At 38.5% G+C, this 27,661-nt stretch overlaps 1 protein-coding gene and 1 pseudogene across 5 annotated transcripts in view; one reads left to right on the plus strand and one right to left on the minus strand.

Annotated features, from left to right (window-relative positions):
• The window catches only part of PCCA (propionyl-CoA carboxylase subunit alpha), a 394,194-nt gene that overhangs the window by 145,611 nt on the left and 220,922 nt on the right, over positions 1-27,661 (minus strand). For all 5 annotated transcript variants that reach the window (XM_073894335.1, XM_073894336.1, XM_025874636.2 and 2 more), the window contains one exon: positions 25,579-25,687. In XM_073894335.1, the coding sequence (XP_073750436.1) occupies positions 25,579-25,687 (109 nt within the window). The remainder of the gene's footprint in view (positions 1-25,578; positions 25,688-27,661) is intronic.
• Positions 26,090-26,605, plus strand: LOC112826577 (ubiquitin-ribosomal protein eL40 fusion protein-like; annotated as a pseudogene).

Consider the following 27,661-nt stretch of genomic DNA (forward strand, 5'->3'; position numbering starts at 1 on the left):
CGCCAAAGGCAAGGGAAGCAAGGGTAAAAATGAACTATTGGGACTTCATCAAGATAAAAAGCTTTTTGCACAGCAAAGGAAACAGTCAACAAAACCAAAAGACAACCGACAGAATGGGAGAAGAGATTTGCAAATGACATTTCAGATAAAGGGCCAGTATCCAAAATCTATAAAGAACTTATCAAACTCAACACCCAAAGAACAATAATCCAATCAAGAAATGGGCAGAAGACATCCAAATGGCCAACAGACACATGAACAAGTGCTCAATATCACTCAGCATCAGGGAAATCCAAATCAAAACATCAGTGAGATACCACCTCACACCAGTCAGAATGGCTAAAATTAACAAGTCAGGAAATGACAGATGTTGGTAAAGATGCAGAGAAAGGGGAACCCTCCTACACTGTTGGTGGGAATGCAAGCTGGTGCAGCCACTCTGGAAAACAGTATGGAGGTTCCTCAAAAAGTTGAAAATAGAGCTACCCTATGACCCAGCAATTGCACTACTGGGTATTTACCCCAAAGACACAAATGTAGTGATCTGAAGGGGTATGTGCACCCCAATGTTTACAGCAGCAGTGTCCACAAGAGCCAAACTATGGAAAGAGCCAAGATGTCCATCAACAGAGGAATGCATAAAGATGTGGTGTATATATATACAACGGAATATTATGTAGCCATCAAAAAAAAAACACAAAAAAACCCCACAAAATCTTACCATTTGCAAAATGGATGGAACTAGAGGGTATTATGCTAAGCGAAATAAGTCAATCAGAGAAAGACAAGAATCCTATGGTCTCATTGATATGAGAAATTCTTAACCTCAGGAAACAAACTGAGGGCTGCTGGAGTGGTGGGGGGTGGGAGGGATGGGGTGGCTGCGTGATGGGCACTGGGGAGGGTATGTGCTATGGTGAGCGCTGTGAATTGTGTAAGACTGTTGAATCACAGACCTGTACCTCTGAAACAAATAATACATTATATGTTAAAAAAAAAAAAAAAAAAAAAGAAGATAGTAGGAAGGGAAAAATGAAGGGGGTGGAAATCGAGGGGGAGATGAACCATGAGAGACTATGGACTCTGAGAAACAAACTGAGGGTTTTAGAGGGGAGCGGGTGAGGGGATGGGTTAGGCCGGTGATGGGTATTAAGGAGGGCACGTACTGAATGGAGCACTGGGTGTTATACGCAAACAATGAATCACGGAACACTACATCAAAAACTAATGATGTAATGTATGATGACTAACATAACATAATAAAATTTAAAAAAAAATTCTCCATGCTGATTTAACTTTGTATCACTCACATTCAAAGGCAGAGGAGGAAATAAAAAAGATGGAAGAATACTGGATCACAAATATGTACCACTTCTACCCACCAGGTGCCCAGGAACACCTGACATCTATACTCGTAAAGTTTATTCGTGTAACTAAATTGAGAGCAGTCATATAAACACTTTATGAGAAGAAATAATCCCATCTCATTTTAATTCCTATAATATTCTATTATACCAATAGGAAAAGAAGTTCTTGAATATAAAATACATTAAGTTTTAAAAATGTTAAGCAGCTTTACTGACATAAAACTCACACACCATAAATTTAACCCATCTAAACTGCATAATTCAATAGTGCTTAGTATATCCAGGGTTGTATATCCATCACCCAAGCAATTTTAAAACATTTTTGTAACCCCAGAAAGGAAAATTTGGACCCTCTCTAGCAATCACTCCATGTTCCCCTCCCCCAACCTCCACAGCCTTACACCACTACTAATGTACCTTCTACTTCTACAGCTTTGCTTATTCTAGATATTTCATATAAGTGGAATCAAAGAATTTGTCTATTATGATGCCTCCCTTCATTTAGCATAGTGTTTTCAAATTTCATCCATGCTGTAGGAAGTGTCAATGTTATTTTTTATCACTGAATAATATTCCATTCTATAAATACACATTTTATTTAATATTACATATCATTTCGTGAACATTAGGGTTGTCTCTGTTCGCTCATTATGAAAAATGTCAGTATGAACATTTATATGCAACATTTGTGTGGACCTAAGATTCATTTCCCTTGGGTATAACCCTGGAAGGAGAATAGCTGGGTCATGAGGTAATGTCATACATTTTGAGAAACTGCTGAATTATTTTCAGGTTTGCACCATTTTATTCTAACTCCTACCAGGAATGTACGAGGGTTCCAATTTCTCCACATCCTCACCAACACTTCGATATTGTCCATCTTTTTTTTTTTTATTACAGCCACCCTAATGGACATAAACTGGTAGCTCACTGTGGTTTTGATTTGCATTTTCCTGAGGACTTAATAATTCTGAGCCTCTTTTCATGGGCTTGTTGGTAATTTGTTTATCATCTTTGGAAAAATTTCTATTCATGTCCTTTGCCCTTCTTTAAATTGGGCTGTCTCTTTATTATTGAGTTGTAAGAGTTCTTTACATATTCTAGACAAAAGTCTCCTAACAACAAATATATGATTTGCAAGTATTTTCTATTCTGTAGGTTGGGTTAGGGTTAGGCTTTTCACTTGCTTGATGGTGCCTTTTAAAGCATGTAAGTTTTTTTTTTTCCTTTTGTTTCTTCTGCCTTTGACATCTTACATAAGAAATCATCACCTAACCCAAAGTTAACAAAGCTCTTACTTTTACGACTGATTTTTTTTTTCTTTTTAGGTTCATTTTTGTGTATGGTATTGGGAGAGGACCAACTTCAATCTTTTGCATGAAGATATCCAGTTGCCCCAGCAGCGTTTATTTTAAAAAGTATATGTAAATACTCTAATTGTCTTCATACACTTGTTGAAATCAACTGATCATAGTTGATACATTCTATTCCATTGATCAACACATCTGTCCTTACGCCAGTACAACACCATCTATATCACCACAGCTTTGGAACAGATTTGTAATGCGGAAGTAGAAGTCTCCTCGCTTTGTTCTCTTTCAAGACTATTTTGACTATGCTGAATACCCTGCACTTTCATACAAATTTTGTAATCAGATGACCATTTCTGCGAAAAACACAGCTGAGATTGTGAGACGGATTGCACAAAATCTGTACATCATGTTGGGGTGAGTACTACCTTCTTAGGTCTTCTGATCCATGAATGTGGGCAGTTTATTCATTTGAGTTGTCATTAATTTATATCAAAAACTGTTCTGTAGTTTTCGGCACACAAGTCTTACACTTCTTTTTAAAAAAAATTTAAGCTTCAGTATTCTATTCTTTTTGGTGCTATCGTAAATAAAATTGTTAATTGCCTTTTCAGTTTGTACACTGGTACCGTATAAAAACAAAACTGGTATTTGCATGTCGTTCTTGTATCTTGCAACCTTGCAAAAGTCATTAGTTCTAATAGATTTTTGTGAATTCCTGAAGTTCTCTTCTATCGACCACCTAAGAGTCGCACTGTAAGAAGCAACCCCCTCTCCGCCATCCGCTAGTCGGCTGCAAAGCAGCAACCATGTGTGACTGCATCTCCATCCGTGTTGGCCAGGCTGGTGTCCAGATGAGCAACGACCGCTGGGAGCTCTATTGCCTAGAACACAGCATTTAGCCCAATGGCCAGATGCCAAGTGACAAGACCACTGGGGGAGGAGATGACTCCTTCAACACCTTCAGTGAGACAGGTGCTGGCAAGCATGGACCCGGTCACTGAAGTTTGCACTGGCACCTACCTCTAGCTCTTCTCCCCTGAGCTGCTCATCACAGGCACGGAGATGCGGCCAATAACCATGCCAGAGGGCACTACATCATTGGCAAGGAGATCACTGACCTTGTCTTGGACCAAATTCAGAAACTGGCCGGCCAATGCATGGTCTTCAAGGCTTCCTGGTTTTCCACAACTTTGGAGGGGGAACTGGTTCCGGCTCACCTCCCTTCTGACGGAACATCTCTCTGTCGATTATGGCAAGAAGTCCAAGCTGGAGTTCTCCCTTTACCCAGCCGTGCCCTCTGTTCCCGCCCCCGGTTTCCACAGCTGTAGCTGAGTCCTACAACACCATCTTCACTACCCATACCACCACGGAGCACTCTGATTATGCCTTCATGATAGACGAGCCCACCTATGACATGTCATAGAAACCTCAATATTGAATGTCCAACCTACACTCACCTAAATATGTTAATAGGTCAAATTGTGTCCTCCATTACTGCATCCCTCAAAGTTGATGGAGTGCTGAATGTTGATCTGACAGAATTCCAGACCAGCCTGGTTCCCTAGCCCCATATCCAATTCCCTCTAGTCACATAGGCCCCCGTCATCTTTGCTGAGAAAGCCACCATGAACAGTTTTCTGCAGCAGAGATCACCAATGTATGCTTTGAGCCAGCCACCCAGACAGTGAAAGGTGACCCTCGCCATGGTAAATACATGGCTTACTGCCTGTTGTACTGTGCCTCCATGGTTCCCAAAGATGTCAATAGTGCCATTGCCACCATCAAGACCAAGTATACCACCCAGTGTGTGGGCCTATGGGCCACTGGCTTCAAAGTGGGCATTAATCCCCAGCCTCCCGCTGTGGTACCTGGTGGAGACCTGGTCAAAGTACACTAAACTGTGTGCATGTTGAGCAACACCACAGCCATTGCTGAGGCCTGGGCTCGCCTGGACCACAAGTTTGACCTGATCTACGCCACGTGTGCCTTTTTCACTGGTATGTGGGTGAAGGCATGGAGGAAAGAGTGTTTTCGGGGCCCATGAGGACACTGCTGCCCTTGAGAAGGATTATGAGGAGGATGGGTGTGTATTCTGTTGAAGGAGAGAGTGAAGGAGGAGGAGAGGAAAACGAAAGTTAAAAATGTCACAAAGGTGCTGCTTTAACAGGGAAGCTTATTGTATTTTGAGCACTGAGAAGTTGTGCTCTGATCAGTTAATCTGTATGTAGCAGTGTCTATTTTCATATACAATTACCGACCTATGCTTTAAAACACAATGCTTTGTTACAGACCCAAGCTGTCCATTTCTCTGATGGGTTTAAATAAAGTACTCCCTGTCAAACGGAAAAAAAAAAATCTTTTTGTAAATTCCTTACGACTTCCTACATACAAGATCATGTCATTTGGAAATAAAGTTTTGCTTCTTCCCCATCTTAACACTTTTATTCTTCTTGCCAAACCAGCCTAGGAATTCCAGTACAATGCTGAAAAAAAATTAACAGACATCCTTGTCTTATTCCTGATCCTAGGGAGAAAACATTCAGTCATATACCATTAAATATAATATTAGCTGCAGGTTTTTCAGAAATGGCCTTTATCAGGATGAGGAAGTTCCCTTCTATTCCTAATCAGCTGAGTGGTTTTTATCATGAAAGGCTGTTGGATTTTGTCAAATTTTTTTTTCTGCATTTGAGATAATCCTGTGATTTCTGTCCTTTATTAATATGGTTTATTACACTGATTTTTAGATGTTAAGTCAACTATGTATTCCTAAGACAAATCTCACCTGGTTACAGTGTATAATCATTTTATACTTTCCTGGGTTCCATTTGTTTGTATTTTGTGGAGGACTGTCGCATTAACATTTATGAGGCATTTTGGTCCCTACTTTCCTTTCCTCATAACATCTTTATCTGATTTTAGGGTCATGGTAATATTGCTCTCATAGAATGAGTTGCAAATTTTTCCCTTTTCTATTTTTGGGAGAGTTTGTAAGGAATCAGTATTAATTCCCTTCTAAATACCTCACTGAATTCACGGGTGAAGTCTTCCAGTCCCAGGCTCTTCTCTCTGGGAAGTTTTGTGATGATGGATTCAGTCTGTTTCAGGTCTATGCAGGTTTTCTATTTCCTCTTGATTCCGTGCCCGTAGCTTGCATCTTTCCAGAAATTTCTCCATTTTATAAGTTGCCAAATTTGTTGGCATACAACTGTTCAGGTTATTTCCTTATAATCTTTTTAATTTCTGTAAGGTCCATATGCATACCTCCTCTTTCATTACCAATTCTAACAACTGGAGTCTTTTTCTCTTGGGCAGTCTATGTAATAAAGGTTTGCATTTCTGTTGATCTGCCCAAGAACCAAATTCTGCTTTTACTAATCTCCTTTACTGTCTTTCTATTCTCTATTTATTTCCATTTTAATTTTTAGTATTTCCTTCCCTCTGTTTGCTTTGGGTTTAGTGTGCTCTTTTCCTATTTTCCTACAGTGGAAGATGAGGTGATTGGTATCTTCTTTTTTAAAATATGTGTTTATAGCTCTAAAATTTCCTTCTAAACACTATTTCAATGCATCCCATAAGTTTTTGGATACTGTGTTTTTGTTTTCATTCAAAATATTTTCTAATTTCTCTTGTAATTTCTCCTTTAACCCACTTGTTATTTAGGTTAATTTCCACATATTTGTGAATTTCCTTAAGTTGCATATTCTACTGCTGTTGCTTGGGACTGGCCTATAGATAACATATTGGATCTATTTGGTTTATAGTGTTTTTCAAGTCTTCTACTTCCTTGTTGATCTTGTCCAATTGTTCTATAACCATTAGTGAAATCAGTGTACAACAGTCTACAACAATTGTGTTATTTGGTACATAAATTATCGCTTTCTGATAGACACTTGTATCGTTATAAAATCTCCCTCTTTGTCTCCAATAACAATTTTTGTCTTAAAATTATTTTGTCTGGGGGCACCTGGGTGGCTCAGTCAGTTGGGTGTCTGCCTTTGGCTCAGGTCATTAATTCCAGGGTCCTGGGATCAAGCCCCGAAACAGGCTCCCTGCTTAGCAGGGGGCCTGCTTCTTCCTCTCCCTCTGCCTGCTGCTCCCCCTGCTGTGCTCTGTCAAATGAATAAATGAAATCTTTTAAAAAATTATTTTGTCTGATATTAGCATTAGTAACAACAAAATTAGTATTACAAATATCTGTCTGATAATCCTATCCACCTATTTTCAACCTATTGTGTCTTTGAATTTAAAGTGTATCTATTATGGAAAGCATTCAGTTCGATCTTGTTTTTCTTGCCATTTGCAACGACATGGATGGCGCTACAAAGTATAATGCTAGGTGAAATAAGTCAGGGAAAGACAAACACCATATGATTTCACTCATATGCGAAATTTAAGAAACAAATGAGCAAAGGGAAAAAAACAGAGACAAACCAAGAAACAGACCCTTAACTATAGAGAACTGATGGTTACCAGAAGGGAGGGGGTGGGGGAATGGGGATTAAAGAGTACACTTATCATGATGAAAACTAAATGGATAGAAAACATTAAAAATAGTTATCTATTGTAGAAAGCATATACTTTGATCTTGTTATCCATTCTGCCAACATCTGCCCTTGACTGGCATGCTTAATCAGTTTACATTTAATATACTCAAGTAGGATTTCTCTCTCTCATTTTGATTTTTGCTCTTTATATGTCTTTTTTGTTCTTTGATTCCTCCATTACTGCCTTCTTTTATTTTTCTAGTGTACCATTTTAATTCCCTTGATGTTTCATTTACTACTTTAAAAAAAAGATTTTATTTATTTGGCAGTGAGAGAGACAAAGAAAAAGAGGGGGAGAGCACAAGCAGGGGGAGCGGAAGAGGGAGAAGCAGGCTCCCCACTGAGCAGGGAGCCCAATGCAGACCTCCATCCCAGGACCCTGGGATCATGACCTGAGCTGAAGGCAGACGCTTAACCAACTGAGCCACCCAGGCGCCCCTTGATTACATTTAGCACCTTAGGTTTATTTTTTTTTTTAAAGATTTTATTTATTTATTTGAGAGAGAGAGAATGAGAGACAGAGAGCACGAGAGGGAAGAGGGTCAGAGGGAGAAGCAGACTCCCCGCTGAGCAGGGAGCCCGACGTGGGACTCGATCCCGGGACTCCAGGATCATGACCTGAGCCGAAGGCAGTCGCTTAACCAACTGAGCCACCCAGGCGCCCCAGCACCTTAGGTTTAAACACATAGTTTGGATTAATGCTAACTCAACTGCAGTATCATACAGGAAATCGGCTCCAATATATCTTGCTTCCTCCACTCGCATCTGTCCTATCGTCATACAAATTTCATCTGTATATATTGTGCACCTACCAACTTCGAATTATAACTATTACACTATGCAGGTATCTTTTAAATCAGAAGAAAAAAGATGTACAAAGTAAAAATACATTTCCATGGTCTTTTATGTTTACTGATGTAGTAATCTTTAACCACTTTATTACTTCATGTGTATTTAAGTTTCTGTTTAGTGTCCTTTCATTTCACCCTGAAGAACTTCATTTCATACTTCTTGTACAGTAGGTCTGCTAGCAATGGATTCCTCTTGGGTGTTGTTTACCTGGGAATGTCTTAATGTCTCCTTCATTTTTAGAGGATAGTTTTGCTGGATATACAATTCTTTGGTGGCATTCTTTCTTTGTTTTTGTTTTTCTTCAGCACTTTATATATATATATATACCATCCTATTCTCTTCAGGGGTCCCTGGTTTCTGATGAGATGTTAACTCCTAATCTTATTGAGAATCCCCCTTTCACAGGATGAGTCATTTTTCTCTTGCTGCTTTTAAGATTCTGTTTGGTTTTTCACAGTTTGACAATAATGTGTGTAGATACAGATCTTTTTGAGCTCCTCCTAGTTTACCAAGTTTCTTGAATGTACAGATTAATGTTTTTCACGAAATTTGAAATTTTTTTTGCTCTTTTTTAAGTAAGTTCTACACCCAAAGTGGAGCTCAAACTCATGACCCTAAGATCAAGAGTCACATGCTCTACCTACTGAGCCAACCAGGCACCCCTGGCTATGATTTCTTTAAATCTTCTTTCCGTCCCTTTATCTTTCTTCTCTTCGCCTTCTGGGACTCAGCATGTATGTCGGTGTATGTGATGGTATCCCATAGGTCTTTGAAGCTCTATTCATTTTTCTTTCTATTCTTCACACTAGATAATCTCAATTAATGTATTTTCAAAATTGCTGATGGTTTCTTCTGCCAGCTCAAACCTATGGTTGAGTCCTCTCTAGTGTACTTTTCATTGTAGGCATTGTATTTTCATCTCTAGAATTTTTATCAATATTTTCTATTTACTGAGACACGGTTGCCATTCTGTTCTTTAATTCTTTATATCTGGTTTCCTTTAGTCCTTTGAATATATTTTTAACAGGTTATTTAAGGTTATTGCATAATAAAGCACAACATTTGGGCCCCCTCCTGGACAGTTTCTACTGATTTTTTAACCTGTAAAAGGAACATACTTCCATATTTCTTTGCATGTCTTGTAACATTTTACTGAAAACCTGGACATTGACATAATATTGCTAACCTGCAAATGAGACTCCTTTCCCTCACCAGGACAAGCTGCACTTCTCCTCTAGCAGTCTTCAGAATTATTTTCTGTTTAATGTCTACCTATCCCATTCCACTTTAAGCTTCCTAAAGGGCAGGAATTGTTATTACTCTAAGCCCAAGCAACTTATCACAAGGAGTGCTATTTGTTACTTTTGGAATAATCTAGTAACTCTAACTCTGAAGGTAAAAAGTTATTATCATTAAAATATATATTCAGGAATTTATTCTACCAAAAGAAAGTGACCTTTGTGAGGTAGAAGGCCAGGACACTGGTCATCTAGACCATCCAGACCTAGATTCAGGGCCATTCATTACACATGAGCACTCAAGGTATGAAATTAGTCTGACACACTGTGAGAAGCCAGAAATTCCAAAAATACTAAATCAATTTTTTAAGTAAAATAAAAAGACAGTTTAAAAGAAAAAAATGGGCAGCTTAATTCAGAGTTTATCCTATAGATTAATGTGAGAACTTTAGTGATTACAGAAGGGAATATTAGGATACTTAAAGAGCTACTATGCTAATATTTTTTTAAATTAACAGTGCTTTCAGACAACATGGATTACTAATCTCTGCTCTTTTCTTACACATTTCTTTGTATTTCTTAGAATATTCCAAATTTCATAAAATTTATTCACAGAACAAAGTTCACAGAAACTGTTATTTCGAATAAAGATGAAAAGTAGGTCTATAAAGAGAAACTCAAGTCTATTCAATTCAAAGAATCAAGATCCAAACATTCATTTTTCATCTACTAATCTATCATTATTATTAGATTATTTCTTTGAAAGAAAAAGTAGTACAGGCATACCCTCTTTTATTGTGCTCCGCTTTATACTTCACAGATACTGCTTTTTTTTTTTTTAAACAAATTGAAGGTTTGTAGCAACCCTGCTTCAAGCAAGTCTATCAACCCAACTTTTCCATTTGTTCACTTTGCATCTCTGTCGCATTTTGGTAATTATCACAATATTTTAAACTTCTTCATTATTAGATTTGTTACAGCGATTTATGGTCCACGATTATACAGCTCATTGAAAGCTCAGATGAGGGTGAGCATTTATTTGCCAATAAAGTAATTTAAAGTATGGTGTGTACATGGTATCTTTAGACGCAATGCTTTGCACACTTAACAGACTACAGTATAGTATAAACGTAACTTTTATTTGCACTGGGAAACCAAAAAATTTGACCAGCTTTACTGTGAGATTTACTTTATCGTGGTAGTCTAGAGCCAAACTCACAGGATCTCTGAGGAGTGCCTGTACTCAAGTAAATGTATAAATAACTGTTAATGAACACAAGGCCCAAATCAATCTCCTAGAAGAATCTTTTAATCTCATTCTGGTAGATTCCCTTATCCATCATCAAATACATAAATCATTATAGTATATATTTTTAAAGAACACATACATACAAACACACACACAAACACACACAAATAGAGAAAAGAGTATTATACTGAAAAATTAAGTCTTATCTTCAAAAGATATATTTTTCTATTTGCACCAATTCCATTGCCCTTTTAAATGTTTACTTCTCTGACAAATCTCTCTAAATCTCCTTTAAATCCTCTTTTGGAACACGGTTAAACATAAATATATACAAATATTCCTCCATTATCTACAGAAAATTGCCTTACACAGATTGGCTAACTTGGATTTCTAATAATAATCGTTGAATTATGTAAATTAATCATTTGACATTTTACTATGAATGTACTGATGTGTGTTGATTTACTTTCAATTCAAAAATCAAGGATTTTATTATCCTTTAAAACATATCCAGAGTTCAAAGTATTTAAGGGGGGTTAAACAAAATGCAAACATTTAATGCAACATTAAGCATGTGAAATAAAAACTTGATTGCCTAAAGAAAGCATGCTATGCTGTTACCCTGGTGACAGGTTAAAAAAGGGATTGTGAGCTGAAAAGCTGTATGATATGAAATTAAAATGTTTCACATTGAACAATCCAAAATGAATTGGGAAAGGTTAGAGTAGAGGAAAGAGAAATCAATTCTCCAATGGCAGTGGTGAATGGAAAAGAAGTATGAATAGGATTTGTCGGTGGGGTGCAACAGCTGCCAAATATCCTGCAGCCAAAGAATTACAATAATACTGATGAAGTGTGCAAGAGCTTTTGGAATCATTGCAGGGAACAGAGAAATTCTCCTACAATAATGAGGCTATTCTGTCTTCTGCTCAGCTGTTATAGCGGAATCAAAGAAAAAATATTTTTAAATGTATAAATAAGACATCTTAGCCACTTAGTATTATATGCTTAACCTCACGTAGATTTCTAAATCATCCAGGATGTACTCATATTAAGTAACTAAAAACAGCATAACAGAGAGAGTAAAAAGTAAGCAAGCTTAAAGGCTAATGACTGAATTAACATTTTCTCCTTTTTGCTGCTTTTAAGAGACTTATTTCAAATGAAAATGGGTATTTCCGAAGGCATACTATGGCTATGTATGTCTGTGAACATACACCCAAAGTACTGTTGTTTTAATTATATAGTCAGTTAGGAGAACTTCATTGTCATATTAAGCCGCTTACCTGAGGGCATATATGAAACAAGTATGATATAAAGCTGTATTTTATTGTCATAGATGGTATAAGTGTGTTAACAATTTGATATGTCCTTTTAAATTCAGAGACATTTAAGTAAACGAACCCACTGCAACTGTACAATACTTGCTTCTCCTTGGCAACTATTTTCACATGGCTGCTTTACTCTGTTTCTTTCCCCAGCTATCTTTCAATGCTTATGATATTTTAAAACCTCAAACCTTGATCGTCTAACTGAAAACTTAATAATGGGTGAGTGAATTATAAATCTACAACCAGGAAAGGAAGGAAGGAAAAAAAAAACATAACTGCATGTGTCAGGTAAAAATCACTAAAAAATTGATTCTCTATTTTATCAGGAAGCCAGAGGAGGAAAGAAAATACGAGTATGATTCAAGTGAATGTAACTTTCCATTGCGCTACTCTGGCTAAAAGTGAAACCCAGGGCAGGCTCTGTAGCCAGTCAATGCCCCTGATACATTCTACTGAGGATCAGCTCCCAGGTGTGGTAATAAACTGACTCCACACACCCAGAGTAATCTCCCCTAAAATCGAACACTACATGTTTTAAAACCTTTCAGGCTCAAGCCTTTTCATCAGAGTTATCGTTGGCCACAGTGCAGGAGTTCCTGTTCCTGAGTCTTTCACCTCCGCTCAAATCTCAAGAGAGGTACTAGAAGCTTTAAGTAGAAACCAGAAAGTCAAAGGGTCTTGTTTGACCTCATGCAATTCACTTAGGATCAGCGCTGGAAAAAAAGAAAAAATAACGTCAGGAATCATTCGATCCAACACTGCCATTTCTCAGAGGAAACTGGAGTCAAAAGTTGAAGCATTTGTACAGAGACTTGCACCACCTGTATACTGGGTAGTGGTGCTGGGACCAAAATCCGGAGTCCTGACACCTCACTCAGTGCTGGTTCCACTGCACATGCCAAGCACCGACATCTCAGTGCCCACTGAAGGAGCCAAAAGAACCAAAGATGATATAATTTTCCCAGCCAAACTGACTGAATAGAGGGACTGCCATAAATAAAATAAGCCAGACAGAATTCCTGGTACACATCTGCAGTGTTTAAGACATGTGGGGTACACAATCTCACTCTGCACTGCAGGGACCCTAATATTACATATCCTAATTGAAATTAATTCTCTGGGTTTTATTTTATAAGAAAACAAGGTTTATTTTATAAGAAGGTTTATTTTATAAGAAAACAAGGTTTATTTTATAAGAAAACAAGGTTTCCTATTCTATGTTCATTTTTTCCAAGCCACTAATGTTGTACATCTTTGAAAACCACTTTATCAAAAAACTATTTAATACAGAGAAATGTTGACAACACAACATGCTTTTAAAAAAAAAAAAAAAGACATCCTTTCAAGTAGAATGGCCCATTTCCTGTAAAATCAAAATAAGACATTACAAGCACATATATTTTAAAAAGGCAAATCCTTCTAAGAGTTGCTGGAACTTAAAATCTCCAATTTTCTCTCTTCCCACTTGTTCTCAAACCCCCTTCAATCCACTTTGAACCACCACTTCCCACACAACATTCTCTAACACTGCCCGAGTCAAGGTCCCCCATGACCTCCACATTGTTAACTTCAATGGTCAACAGTCACTCTTCAAATGTGCTGTATTTCAGTTGAACACCTCTGCCTCCTTGAACCCTTCTGCACTTGGCTCTCTGAACGTCCTCCCTCCCAGACTATTTTTCTGCCTATCTCCTCTGCTGTTCCTTCTCAGCCTCCCTCGCTGGATCTGCCTCACCTTGCCAACCTGTTAAGTGTGGAGTGTCCCAGGGCTCAGGCCTAGGACCTTTAGGCCTAACCAGTTTCCTGGCTTCCTCTCTTTCCCCCTTAGATTCACTTACAACACTGCAGCCACAATGCTCTTGTTACTACATACAGTACAAGTTCTTCTTTGCTCAAGACTCTGCAATGCCTCCCCATGTCACTCAGTGAAAACCCACGTCCTTACAACAGCCTAGCCAGACCAACTCCAGCTCTGCTATAGCTTCCTAACTCCCCTCATTACAGTGGCCTCCTTGCTATTTGTCAAACAAGCAGGGCATACTTTGACTTCAGGGGCTTTGTGGGGTATTTTTGGTTTTCTTTTTTTAAGATTTTATTTTTAAGTAATCTCTACACCTAACATGGGGCTTGAACTTATAACCCTGAGATCAAGAGCTGCATGCTCTACCAACTGAGCCAGCCAGGCACCCCAATCTCAGGGGCTTTGCATTTGCTTTCTCCTCTGATGGGAAGGCTCTTCCTCCAGATACTCATGTGACTCGTTCCCTTCCTCCATTAGATCTGCTCTAAAGTTAATCTTCTCATCCTGCTCATCTTTCCTGCCATCCACGTCCCCTGTGATCCACATTAAAACTCCAACTACCCCACCATCCACCACCAGGATAATCAATAGCCCTTCCCTGTTTTATCACCAAAATATCTGTCATCATTATTATTATATCACACAGCTTAATGACCTGCTTTGTCTATCTACCATCTGCTTAAATGTAAGCTCAATGGGGATAGGATTTTTTTTTTTAATCATTTTGTTCCCTGCTAAATTATCTAAATTTTCTAACTCAACTCTTATAATGACCAATAGATGATATTAAAAGAAATGTGATTATACTTAATATCTGTATATGATTCTCTTATTCAAAATGGAATGGAAAAATACATCCTTAATACAAGAAAAAAATACTTCTTACCAACTGCTAACATATCTCGATATTGAAACACTCAAGGCGTCTCGGTTAGTAAAAAATAAAACAAGCATGCGTTATGGCTATTGTCCTTGAAACGGAATCTCTGTCATCAGAAATTCTAAAAAAGAAAATTGGGCAAGGAGAGCTAAAATTCAATGGGCATAGTAAGCATTCTACAGCTCATGTGACATTGACAAGAACTCTGTAAGAACTACTACTATCTCCACGATTACAGACGAGGAAAGAGTTCAAACCAAATTAAATAATTTATACTAATATAATAGTAAGGGACTGGCAGAGCCAGGGGAAATCCAGGTCTCTGGCACAAAAGCCTTTGCTTTTTGTTGTTGTTGTTGTTGTTGTTGCTGTTGTTGAAGATTTTATTTATTTATTTGACACACAGAGAGAGACAGCCAGAGAGGGAGCACGAGCAGGGGGAGCGGGAGAGGGAGAAGCAGGCTCCTGGCCGAGCAGGGAGCCCGATGCGAGGCTCGATCCCAGGACCCTGGGATGACCTGAGTTGAAGGCAGACGTTTAACGACTGAGCCACCCAGGCGCCCCTAAAAGCTTTTGCTCTTAAACATGAAACTGTACTAGAAGTTCTAGTAGAAAGGAAGGCATTGAGTAAATGGAAAATGTGGTGGTCACTTTAGTTGATTACTCAACATCTATTTCACACCAGAAAATCAGTCCAAGACAATCATGATAATCCAATTCCCTTTGCAGTGACTGACTTAGTAATGGGCAGGAGTTTTACTTCTGGTCAATAGGAACTGAGAAGTAGCTGGTTGGGAAACAGCTGGGAAAGGTGTCCTCACTTAGAGACAGACATAATCCTCGGAACCTTAACTAGATTGGAGTCCTGAAACTTCTACAGCTATCCCAACACAGCCTTATGAAAAAGCCACAGAGAGAAGAAAGTGAGGCTAAGAGAATGTGGCATTAGCAGATGAACATACTGAGCTTTGTCTTTTCTCTCCTCTGAGCTTCGTGTTCACTGTAGGGTGAGAACTGCTGTCAGTCTGAATAGGGGTTTCTGTTACCTGTAACCAGAAGCATCCCAAGTGATTCAGAAGGTTATAGGATTGCCCCTCTTGAAATCAAGTAAAAAAGTGTTATAATAGGTTATTTAAGTTTAGGAAGAAGAACTATTACAAAAAATGCAACTAGTAAAGTAATCAAACTCACGGTAACAGAAAGAATGGTGGTTGCCATGGGCTTGGGGGAGAAGAAAGAGAAGTCATTCGATGAGGGTGGAATTTCAGTTCTACAAGATGAAAACCTAGAGATATGTTGCACAATACTGTAAATGTACTGTATACTTAAAAATGGTTAAGATGGTAAATTCTGATGTTTTTTTTAATTCAAAAAAAGAAATACAAATATCATTAGCTTCTCTTTACCAAATCAGTAATCATTTTAAAGATGAGAAAAAGATCCCATCCATAATACAACATATAAACAAACTAAGAATAATGACACAAAGACATAAACTAAGAATGACAAGAAATCGAGCCTTACAATAAAAAATTATAAAGCTTTAATGAGGGAAACAAAGAGACTTTGATAAATACAGTCATACATTTTTTGAAAAACTTCAACGTTTGAGGTCTATCCTACCCAAACTTACTATAACTTGAAGGCAATTCCAATATCAAAGTGCCTTCAAAGCTCAGCTAGAAGAATGATCAATAAATTTTAGAAGAAAATAATAAATTATTAATATAAGGATAGAATAACAAATGAAAATAAAGAGAAAAATTTGGAAATTAGACCATAATATATTTTAAGAATTTTGCATAGGTTCAATGTAACATTTATAATCAGTAAGGAAAGGATAGACAAGTGAATAAATGGAACTAATTCTAACAAAGAAAAAAAGACAAACCGAAAAAGAGACTCTTAACCATAGAGAAAAGAGGGAAGGTGGGTGAGGGAATGGGTGAAACAGGGGATGGGGATTAAAAGCACACTTACCGTGACGAACACTGAGTAATGTATGGAATTGTTGAATCACTGTGTTGTACCTCTGAACCTAATTTAACAATGTATACTAACTATACTGGAATCAAAATTTAAAACAATGGAACTGATTCTACTGGTTAACTATATGAAAAAGTAAAATTAGATCTCAACTTCCTGTCACCCCACAAAATAAATCTGAAATATGAAATACTAGTGTAATAAAGAAAAACTACAAAAGAATGGAAAAAGAATTCCAACAAGTACTTGATATAATCTTAGGTTTTTTAAAGAAAAATGCAAAATAAAAAAACCACAAAGCAAAAGAATGATCTAAGTAACATTAAAAACACACCCTACTGGTGTCCCATTTGCTGGACTATAATACAAGGCATCTCATTTATTTCAATGAAGGGAATTAGACCACAAATTCTACTTTCTTGTCGTATTTATAGCTGCCTGATATAAACAAAGGCATTTCTTGTTCTTGATGGTTTTTGCTTATCTATAAAGCATTTCCTTGGTTTCGTACTACAATATAGAATTCATTTTTTATTTCTTTAGAACAAATTAGGTAAAAGGATTTGGGTACTGAAACATAATTACGCAGGATCAATTATTCTCACAAAAACTTTATGAAACAGTAGAGAATACACACTATTCCCACTTTACTGGTGAACTTAAGCTTAGAGTAAAGTGACATATCTAAGGTCACATTACTAATAAATGGTATAGTTATGACTAAATGCCAGACTTCCAATGCTAAGTTTTAGTTTTTTCCACTAAACCACAGAATGTATTAAAAACATATGCATACCTACTTAGATGGGGAGGGTGCCCGTGCACAAGTCACACAAGTGAAAGAAAGAAGGAAAGAGGGAAGAGGAAGGCGGGCGGCGGGGGAAAGAGAAGGGAGAGGGGAGGGGGGGGAGAGGAGAGGGCATGGAAGCACACCCTCCCTGTTACTGACTGAATGTCTGTGTCCTCACTCTAAAAACCCTGTTGAAGTCTAATGCACATTGTGATGGTGTTTGGAGGAGGGGGCTTTGGAAGGTATTAGGCCATGAGAATGGAGCACTCATGAACAGGATTATGCCCTTGTAAAAGGAGGCCGGAGAGCTAGCTTACGCTCTTCCCACCGTGTAAGGATGTAAGAAGTAGGCTTTCAGCAACTTAGAAGAGAGCCCTCACTGGAACCCAGACAGGGAAGTACCCTGATTTTGGATTTTCAGCCTCCAGGGCTGTGACAAATGTTTGTTATTTAAGCCACCCAGTCCATGGTAACTTGCGAGTGTGGCTCAAACTGACTGAGACACTCATGTATATTTCTGTCTTGCTATCCTTAGACATTTAAAGAGATACTACTTTGAGGAATTGGTTGGAATATTTTATAATAAAAGGCTGCCAAATCACAATGAAGAAACTCATTTATAACCTACAAATAAGTGAATTCCAAATGAATTAAAGAGTTTGATGTTGCTGATTTTCTCAACAGTTCACATATAAGTGTTCAGGAATTTAAAGATTTATTTATTTATTTGAGAGAGAGAGAGAGAGAAAGATACAGAGAGCATGAGCAGGGCAGGGGGGAGGGGAGAGAGAATCCTCAAGCAGACTTGCGCTGAGTGCAGAGTCTGACACGGGGGCTTGATTCCAGGACCCCAGAGATCTTGATCCAAGCCGAAATCAAGACTTGGCCACCTAACCGACTGAGCCACCCAGGTGCCCCATAAGTGTTTAGGAATTTGATGAACACGTTCTCTGGGAAATGGTGAAAAGTACTTCTAAAGAAAGAAAATGAAGCAAACAAGCAAAAAGAAGCCAAGAAAATTTGATGAATTTACTATATATCTGCAGTTAAAAAAAAAAAAACTTTTATAAAATCCAGGGAATCAACATTTACTTTGGAACACCTTAAAATAGCTTTAATATATAAAAACAGATGATACTTCCCACATCCCCCTCAGTGTAGCTTAGCCTTGACGACTGACATCTAAACAGGAGTCAAGGGCTTACTCTGAGCCACAGCAACACCCCCCCCCCGCCAACTTCTTATAATAGACAAGGTAAGTGAATGCAAAACAGTCCTCTGCTACAGCAGAGATTTGGTCACCAGCCATTCTACCACCAGGAAAGTTGGCACAGCTCTCCCTAGAACTAATAATCATTACATGACAAATTAGGTGGCTTAATAGATAATAATCATGGATTTAGGAAATATAAGTGAAAAAGCTTAAGAAAGGCTGGAGAACTCCTTGCTGAGCTACCAGATCGAACAAAAGAAAGGAACAGGTGCAGAAATCACCGTGGGATCGGTGAAAGTACAGAGGTTTAGAGAAAGCACATGGTCTTCTCACTAGCACCTGAGAAGCCTGGGATGGCCGAGGGGGACATGAAAGGGCATCACTCAGAAAAGTCACTCCTGACCTGTGAACAGCATTTGGATCTAAGGAAAACAGGCATCTTGAGCAAAACTAAGTGAAAGATTACTGAACAGGATGAAATTGTTTCCTTGACTATTTTTTCTTCTCATCATTACCTGTTAGTGCAACAAATTATTAAACCAAACCACAATGCTGACAAAATCACTTTAGCTTCAAATAACATGAAGTGATTGTTTAACACCACTTTCAAGGATTCATTTCTGTCAATAGTAGTGTTTTGGAATAATTATCATGTAGTTACATAAAAATTTAATTGTTTTTGCCAAATTTATTTACGGTCATCCTAAGAAAAATTGCTATTGTTTCTGACATTGTTTTGTTTTGTTTTCTAAAATGCACTGCTATCTTCTTACTATCCAAATACCAAGGGTACATATTGTCAGTGTCTTTTTCCAAGTCATAAATGATGAAAGAGTAAAATCCATAGACATACTGGGAAAATAAGATCAGCAGGAAGGAAGGGCTGCGGGCTACTGGATTTGGAAGCATAAACATTACATGAGCACACCCATGACTGAGCAATGTGCAGCCACACCTGGAGGCTGACTCTTAGACTCCATTCCCAAGCCAATAATGAAAACACACTTCCTAAGCCAAAATGTAAAGATTCGATCACCTAACATCAGCTTTGATGTCAGAGACCTTTTCAGCAAGCTAGCAAAAATAACTTAGATTCACTTTACCTAAGTAAGATTATACTGTCAAACAAATCAATATATTTTGCTAGATGTTACAGATCTCTCTGTTGTCATGGAGAGTACCTATTTCACAATAAGCTGGTTTACTAAATAAGTTTCATAGAAAATAAACTCATGAAAAACAAATCATCGTTATATAGGTAAGACATGCACAATTATCTACATAACTGAACTTCTGGCCCATATATATCAATATAATTTTTTCCAACTTTTAAAGGGTAATGGGAGCCTGGGTGGCACAGTTAGTTAAGCAGAGGACCCTTGGTTTCGGTTCAGGTTGTGATTTCAGGGTCGTGAGATCAAGGCCTGAGTCAAGTCCCGTGATGGACTCTGCACTCAGCAGGGAGTCTGCTTGAGATTCTCTCTCATTCTTCCTCTCCCTCTGCCCTCCTGCTCACGCATGCTCTCTAAAATAAATAAACCTTTTTTAAAAATTAAAAAAAAAAAAGGGTAATGAATTCAACAGTAATATACAGAGGAGGAGGATTCTTGGATGATGGTAGACTAGGAAATACCAGGAATGTCTCCCCACCTAGATGACAATTATACTGGCAGGATTTCTCTGATAACTAGTTTAGAACTCCAGTCCAGTCAAAGGCTTAAAAATTGCAGGGGAAAAGGTGGATGGTAAACTGCAATCAATTTTGGTCAATTTCAGCTCTTAGTCCAGTGGCAGCTACTCATCCCCGCATCCCCAGCCAGCAGCAGGAAGCTGTGCGTGTGTTCCTGAAGCAGCTTACACACAGCCTGTGGAAGCCAGAGTGGGCAAAAAAAGGACCCTGTCCTCCAAATACTGGGGATCTGTGCTATGATACCCAATTCCTGTTCTAATCACAGAGGTACAGAAAAAAAGGTGGGTAGCCACTGCTACTGTACCTCCTCCCACTGTTGTGAGCCCCACTCCCTCGGGCTGAAGTGACTTCCAGGGGATTTAAAGGGTCAGTTCCCCCATTTTCCTTCATTTTTTGCTTTTTTCCCCTTTCAGAAGCCAGATATTAAAGACTAAGACATTCAAAACAAAAATGGCTGCATTTATGAGGAAAACTGGAGAGTGAACACACATGCACAGGGAAATGCTCAGAAAATACCTGAGAAGACCTTACATTTATACCTCAGGCTGATCCTTGGCAAGAGACAGCCCCCAACAAATACGCAGAAATAACAACAACAACAACAACAACAACAAGAGTAAACCCTAGGGAAGGAGGAGAATCTGATTTCCAGAGTCACCACATTATTAGATTCAAATGTCCAGCGTTCAACAACAAAAAATCACAAATCATATATAGAAACAGGAACAGAAAAGTATGGCCTTCTCAAGGAAAAAAGATTAGCAAAATATGACCATGAAAGAGACTTACTGGTAGATATAGTAGACAAAAACATTAAAACAACTCTCTCTTAAAGATGCTCAAAAAACTCGGGGCGCCTGGGTGGTTCAGTCCATTAAGTGTCTGCCTTCAGCTCAGGTCATGATCCCAGGGTCCTGGGATCGAGCCCCAGGTCAGGCTCCTCGCTTAGTAGGGAGCCTGCTTCTCCCTCTCCCCCTGCCTGCTATTCCCCCTCCTCGTGCACTCTATCTCTCACTCTCGCTCTCTCTCTCTGTGTCAAATAAATAAATAAAATCTCAAAAAAAATGCTCAAAAAAACTAAAGAAAGATATGGAGAAAGTCAAGAAAACAATATGTAAACAAAATGAAAATAACAGAGATTAAAAACCTAGAAGGAAATTAAAAAATTCTAGAGCTAAACAGTACAATAATTGAAATGAAAAACTCACTAGAAGGCTTCAAAGACAGATTTGAGCAGGCAGAAGAATCAGCCAACTTGAAGACAAGACAAGAAAAATTCTCGAGTATAAAGAATAAAGTTTGAAGAAAGATGAACAGAGCCTAAGGATCCTGTGGGATACGAGAAAGCCAACCAATGTACGCATCATGGGAATCCCAGAAAGAAAGAGAGAGAGAGAGAGAGAGAGAGAGCGAGAGAGAGCGAGAGAGAGCGAGAGAGAGAGAGAGAGAGAGAGAAGGGGGTAGAGAAAATATTTGAATAATGGCTGAAAACTTCCCAAATTTGATGACAGGTATGAATATAAACATTCAAGAAGCTTGGGGCACTTGGGTGGTGCAGTTGGTTAACCGGCCAACTCCTGGTTTTGGCTCAGGTCATGATCTCAGGTTCTTGAGATCAAGCCCTGTGTCAGGCTCTATGCTCAGCATGCAGTCTGCTTCAGATTCTCTCTTCCTCTGCCACTTCCATTCATGCTCTCCCTCCTCTCTTTCATATATAAATAAATATATGTTAAAAAAAAAAAAAAAACCTCAAGAATGGCTGCACCAGCTTGCATTCCCACCAACAGTGACTCGATGGACTCCAAGTCAGATGAACTCCAAGACCCACACCAAGACACATTACTTTCAAAAGCCAAAGAGAAAGCGAAAATCTTGAAAGTATCAAGAGAGAAGCAAATCATCACATACAAGGGATTCTCAATAGATTGTCAGATTTTCATCAGAAACTATGGAGGCCAGAGGCAGTAGGCTGATATACTCAAAGTGTTAAAAGGAAAAAAAGAAACCAAAATAAACAGTCAACCAAGAATCCTAACAACAAAACTAGATTAAGACATTAAAACTGGAAATTAAGACATTCCCAGATAAACGAAAGCTGAGGCAGTCTGTGACCACCAGACCTGCCCTACAATAAATGGTACAGGCAGCAGTCTTGCAAGGTTGAAATGAAAGGACACTAGACAGTCCCAGGAAGCCACATGAATAAATGAGTACCTCAGTAAAGGTAAACACATGAACTATTATAAAGGCTACTTTTTTTTAACTTTGGTTTCATAGGCACATTTTGTTTTCTACATAATTTAAGAAACTAATTCATTTGAGATAATTATTGGTTTATGGTTTGGGGCACAGAATGTATAAAGCTGTAATTCTGTGACATCACCACTTGCACCTAGGGAACCACTGATGTTCTTCCTGTCTCTATACTTTTGCCTTTACCAGAAATTTCAAATAAAATTACAGATTATATAGTCTTCTTGAACTGGTTTCTCTCTCTCAGCATGACTTACTTTTCAGATTTTTGCATGGTGATGCAGGTATCAGTACTTCTTTCTATTTTACTGCTAAATAGTATTCCATTATACAGATATATCACAATTATTTATCCACTTACCACTTAATGTACATTCTAGTTGCTGTGTGTTAGTGTAGCACTGTGATTTTAATTTGTATTTCCCCTGACAATGCTGAAAAACTTTTTCATGAATTTGTCACACTCATATAACTTCTTTAATAAAGATCTTCTATTTTTTTATTAGGGTGTCTGGCTTATGTTTGAGTTTTAAAAATTATTTATACATTACAGACTCAAGCCCCTTATATATATATTTATTTATATATGTCTATATATCTCTGAATACATTCTGTCATTTGCTATACTGTTTTATAATTCTCTCGGGTATCTTTTGAAGAGCAAAAGTTTGCCATGTTTTAAATTGTGTAATGAAAATTTAAAATATGCTTCTAAAGACTAGGGAATAAAAGATATTTGCAACATAATACTACAATTAAAAAAATAGAATTCAAACTATATTCTCAGTATGACTCTATGTAAGGTTTATATATGCTGCATGTATGTATCTCTATAAATATACACACACATATACACTTAGAAGGGAATATATCAAAATGTGAAAAAGTGCTTACTGAAGAGTTTGTGGGATTACAGGTAACTTTTATTCTTTTCCTTTTTAAACCTTTTTCAGATTCTTCCCAGTGGCAAGTCAGCACTCTCTGAAAATGACCTGAATACATTTCTTAAAGATCAAACCAGTTCATCATCAGCTACACTCAGGACTTCAGAAATGATCAAGGTCCAAATAACATCTGAAGGTAATCAAGATATGAATACTTTATTTATCAAAAGAATAAAAAATACAAGGTATGATTCTGGTTTTAAAACAAAAGCCAGACACACGTACCTCCTAAACATCCCTGTCCCAACAGAGTTTGACGGAAGGTTCTTTCTACTACTCAATTCAGTAGCCACTAACCACCATAAGGCAATGGCTGGTGACTATACAGTGGCACTGAACATGCCTGAGAAACTGAAATTTTAATTAAAGTAAGCACACATGGCCAGTCGCTACTACACTGGTCAGCACAACTTTAGGGGGAAAAAACCAACCAGATTCATGTCTTTATTGCCCATTCTCCTCCTCCTTCCAGTCATTCAGTAATTTACTGATATTCTATAATCTGTCATCTCTCCCTAGACATCTATCAAATCATAACTTAAAAAAGGATATTATTATTCCACTAATGGGTATTTACCCAAGGGAAATGAAAACACTAATTCAAAAAGATGTATGAACCCCTTATACTTATGGCAGCATTATTTACAATGACCATTTCCTTCATTTATATACATAGAGAGATGGGCAGGGGGAGGGAGAGAGGGAGAGAGTGAACATTACTCGGCCATAAAAAAGAATGAGATCTTGCCATCTGCAATAACATGCATGGACCTAGAAGGGATTATGCTAAGTTAAATAAGTCAGACAAAGCAAGGCAAATACCAGTGATTTCACTTATGTATGGAATCTAAAACTGAAAACAAACAGCAGAAACAGACCCATAAATATAGAGAACTGATGACTGCCAGAGGGAAGGGGTTGGAGGAGGGGGCAGGGGCAAAATGGGCGAAGGGGAGGAGGAGGTACAGGTTTCCAGTTATGGAATGAGTAAGTCCATATGACTGGTACAGCAGATGAATTATAGTCAGTGGTACTCTAACAGTGTTATATGATGACAGATGGTAACTACGTTTATGGTGAGCATCACACAAAGTAAAGATCTGTCTGTCAAATCACTACGTTATACACTGGAAACCGAGGTAACATTGTGTCAGCTATACTTCAATAAAACAAAAAGTGGAAAAAAAAAACCTCATACATTAAGCTTCCTATACATTCTCTTGAGAATAAGAACAAACGAAGAGTACCAATTACTCCAAGATTTTCTGAGTAAAACCAGTTAGCTAGCCATTAAGATATAGCCCAAACCCAATTTACTTTTCCTCTACCTAATTCTTCAAGGGTAATCTGAGTTTCTGATCTGTGTTCTTCAGAGCTGCTCAGTCACCTGCCATCTTTGTTTCTTTTTATCTTTGTTCTTCCTCTTGTGGAAAAGCAAAAAGAACGGAAAAGAAGTTGAAGTGACACAATTTTATCAACAACATCACTCTAGCAAGTAATAAATAGACTGTACTTGCTAAAGCAGGATTAAGCCAGCAAGGACACAGACATATATAATAAGTTAGCCTGTCATGTAGAGTATTAATGCCATGCTGACTGTGTTTCTGCTTGCTCTGGTATAAAGCAGGTTTTTTCTTTCATTTAGACATTACTAGGAAGCTAAAAAGGATACTTAGGGCTCACAAATAACTAACTTAACTGGTGTTAATTCCGTCTGGTAGCCTATGAGTTTTATATATATATGTATATATTTATTCTAACTGCTCAGAGTCAATCCTAACTTTTTGTACTCTAACACTTTTTAAAACTTTGTTCAAGATTAACAAAGTTATAAAACAGAATAAATACAAATTGCTTAAACAGATATTCCATAAGGTTTCAGAATATCTTCTTACCTCTAATAATGTCCAAATTAAAGGGGCCAAGATCCTTTTTTTCTGAATTAAAAAAAATCATTTGAAAAAATAGAAACAATATCATTTTTAAACAGTGTGATTGTATTATGCTTCTCCAAACACAAGATTCAAAACTAAGATCAGTCATCTTTTATTACCTATTTCCTATTCTGATTAGATTATCAGTGTTTTTCCTCTCATTTATGCTGTTTTAAATGATCTAACATACCTCGAATTTCCATGTTCTTGAAAATGTTGTGCTCTTAATTGGAATGCCACGAACAATGATGATGCTATGGCCAATAATTGGTTTCTCTCACTCTCTGTTAACTTGTGTCCTAAGGGAAATCAATCGATCAATCACATACATCATGTTAATAACCAGTACTTCTATCTTACAGAACTATTAGTCAGGCAAATCAATATTTTATCAAACATCTATTATGGAGCCAGTATCGTACTAGGCACTGGGCATGCAGTGCGGAGGCGAGGGAGCAAGACTGCTCAAATAAGACAAAAAAACCCAGGTGGGATCTATCACCTAGTTCTGGAAATTCAGTAATAGAATGGCCTGATTAAATCACACTCTTACAGGCTTTGAGAAGTTCCTGATTGTCCCCAACACTTAAGTAGTGATGAAAACATCTCATATGATCCCATAATTACCCCATATGAGGATTACAAAACTCTGGTCTCAGTCTTCTCAAAACAGTCTGTAAGCGCAATTCTCGGCGCCGCCGCCCTCTTTTCTCTTCAACGAGGTGGCAGAGCGGTTTGGTGGCGGCGGCCTTGCGGATTCGCGCCAGCAGACGCAGAGATGCAGATCTTTGTGAAGACCCTGACGGGCAAGAGCATCACCCTCAAGGTCGAGCCCGGTGACACCACTGAGAATGTCAAAGCCAAAATCCAAGACCAGGAGGGCATCCCGCCTGACCAGTGGTGTCTGATTTTTGCGGGCAAACGGCTGGAAGACGGCCGTACTCTGTCAGACTATAATGTCCGAAAGAGTCCACCCTGCACTTGTGCTTCGCCTCCGGGGTGGCATCATCGAGCCTTCCCTCCGCCAGCTGGCCCAGAAATACAACTGCCACAAGATGATCTGCCGCCAGTGCTATGCTCGGCTGCACCTCCGCCCTGTCAACTGCCGCAAGAAGTGCGGCCACACCAACAACCCGCACCCCAAAAAAAAAGGCGCCTCCAGTGGCTCTCCCTTTGCCCACAGGGCGGCCTCCTGCTCGAGCCCCAAGGCCCAATAAAGTTTTCCTTTCATTGACTGGAGTAAAAAAAAAAAAAAAAAAAAAAAAAAAAAGGCAATTCTCAAAGTGTAGCCTGGGGACTACTGGAAGTCCCCAAGAGCCTTTGGGGGCCGGTAAGGTCAAAACTACTTTCATAATCGAGCCCAAGTCAGGCATGGAGCCTGCTTAGGATTCTCCCTCTGCCCCTGCCCCTCCAACCCCCCCACGCTTGCATGCACATGCTCTCTAAAACAAACAAACAAACAAAAAAAAAGTGATGATCTACTCCATCCTCCGTGCAGTATGAATGTCTCTTCTACAGTACTGTTTGACAGATAACCATCTGTCAAACTATCAAACTAGGATCTATCAAACTCCAACACTTACAAACTGAAAACTCTGATTTCAAAGATTTCTAAATCATTTGACTGTTACTTCTCATACTGAGTCAGACTGTTTGTTACTTCCACCCAACTTTTCCAATCTGAAGTAACACCAAATAATTCTATTCTTCTAATTCTATTCTTTCTCACACTTGCACATTACCAATCTTGAAGGATATAGACTGCAATCAGACACCCTGCCCACCATAACTAATCTTACGATAATGGGTTCTAGCATAAGGCTACTCCTGATCTCAAATCAGAGGGGCCTTGATTCCTGTTGTCCTCTTACGGCCTCATGCCGGTGACACGTCCACCTTGGCTCTGACTCTGGACTCCTTCTGAATGTTATTGTTCTTCATTACTATGCCCTCTGGTTTTTGCCCTGCTGAAATCTCTGGCCCAGCTGGTCCTGATGTCTGGTAATACATGTTCCAAATGTTGTTCTCACTAGAATAGATTCAAATCCAGCCTACCCCTTTGGACCCGAAAGCTGGTCCAAGGCAGAAAGGGGCTCTGACTGAATCTTGGGTTTGAGATGAAGATCAGAGTGTTAATATATGGTGTGCTCTACCAACTACAAAAGTGCCCCTTCTGTGCTAGACACAGTCAACAAATAAATACAAATCAGTGCCTAGGGCTCAACTGGGCCAAACTGATGACAGCTGCCTTATTCCTTATTAATAAACCTCCA

Source organism: Callorhinus ursinus, unplaced genomic scaffold (assembly GCF_003265705.2).
Source record: "Callorhinus ursinus isolate GAN/ISIS: 27379988/994484 unplaced genomic scaffold, GSC_fseal_2.0 scaffold7, whole genome shotgun sequence".
NCBI classification, from domain to species: Eukaryota; Metazoa; Chordata; class Mammalia; order Carnivora; family Otariidae; genus Callorhinus; species Callorhinus ursinus.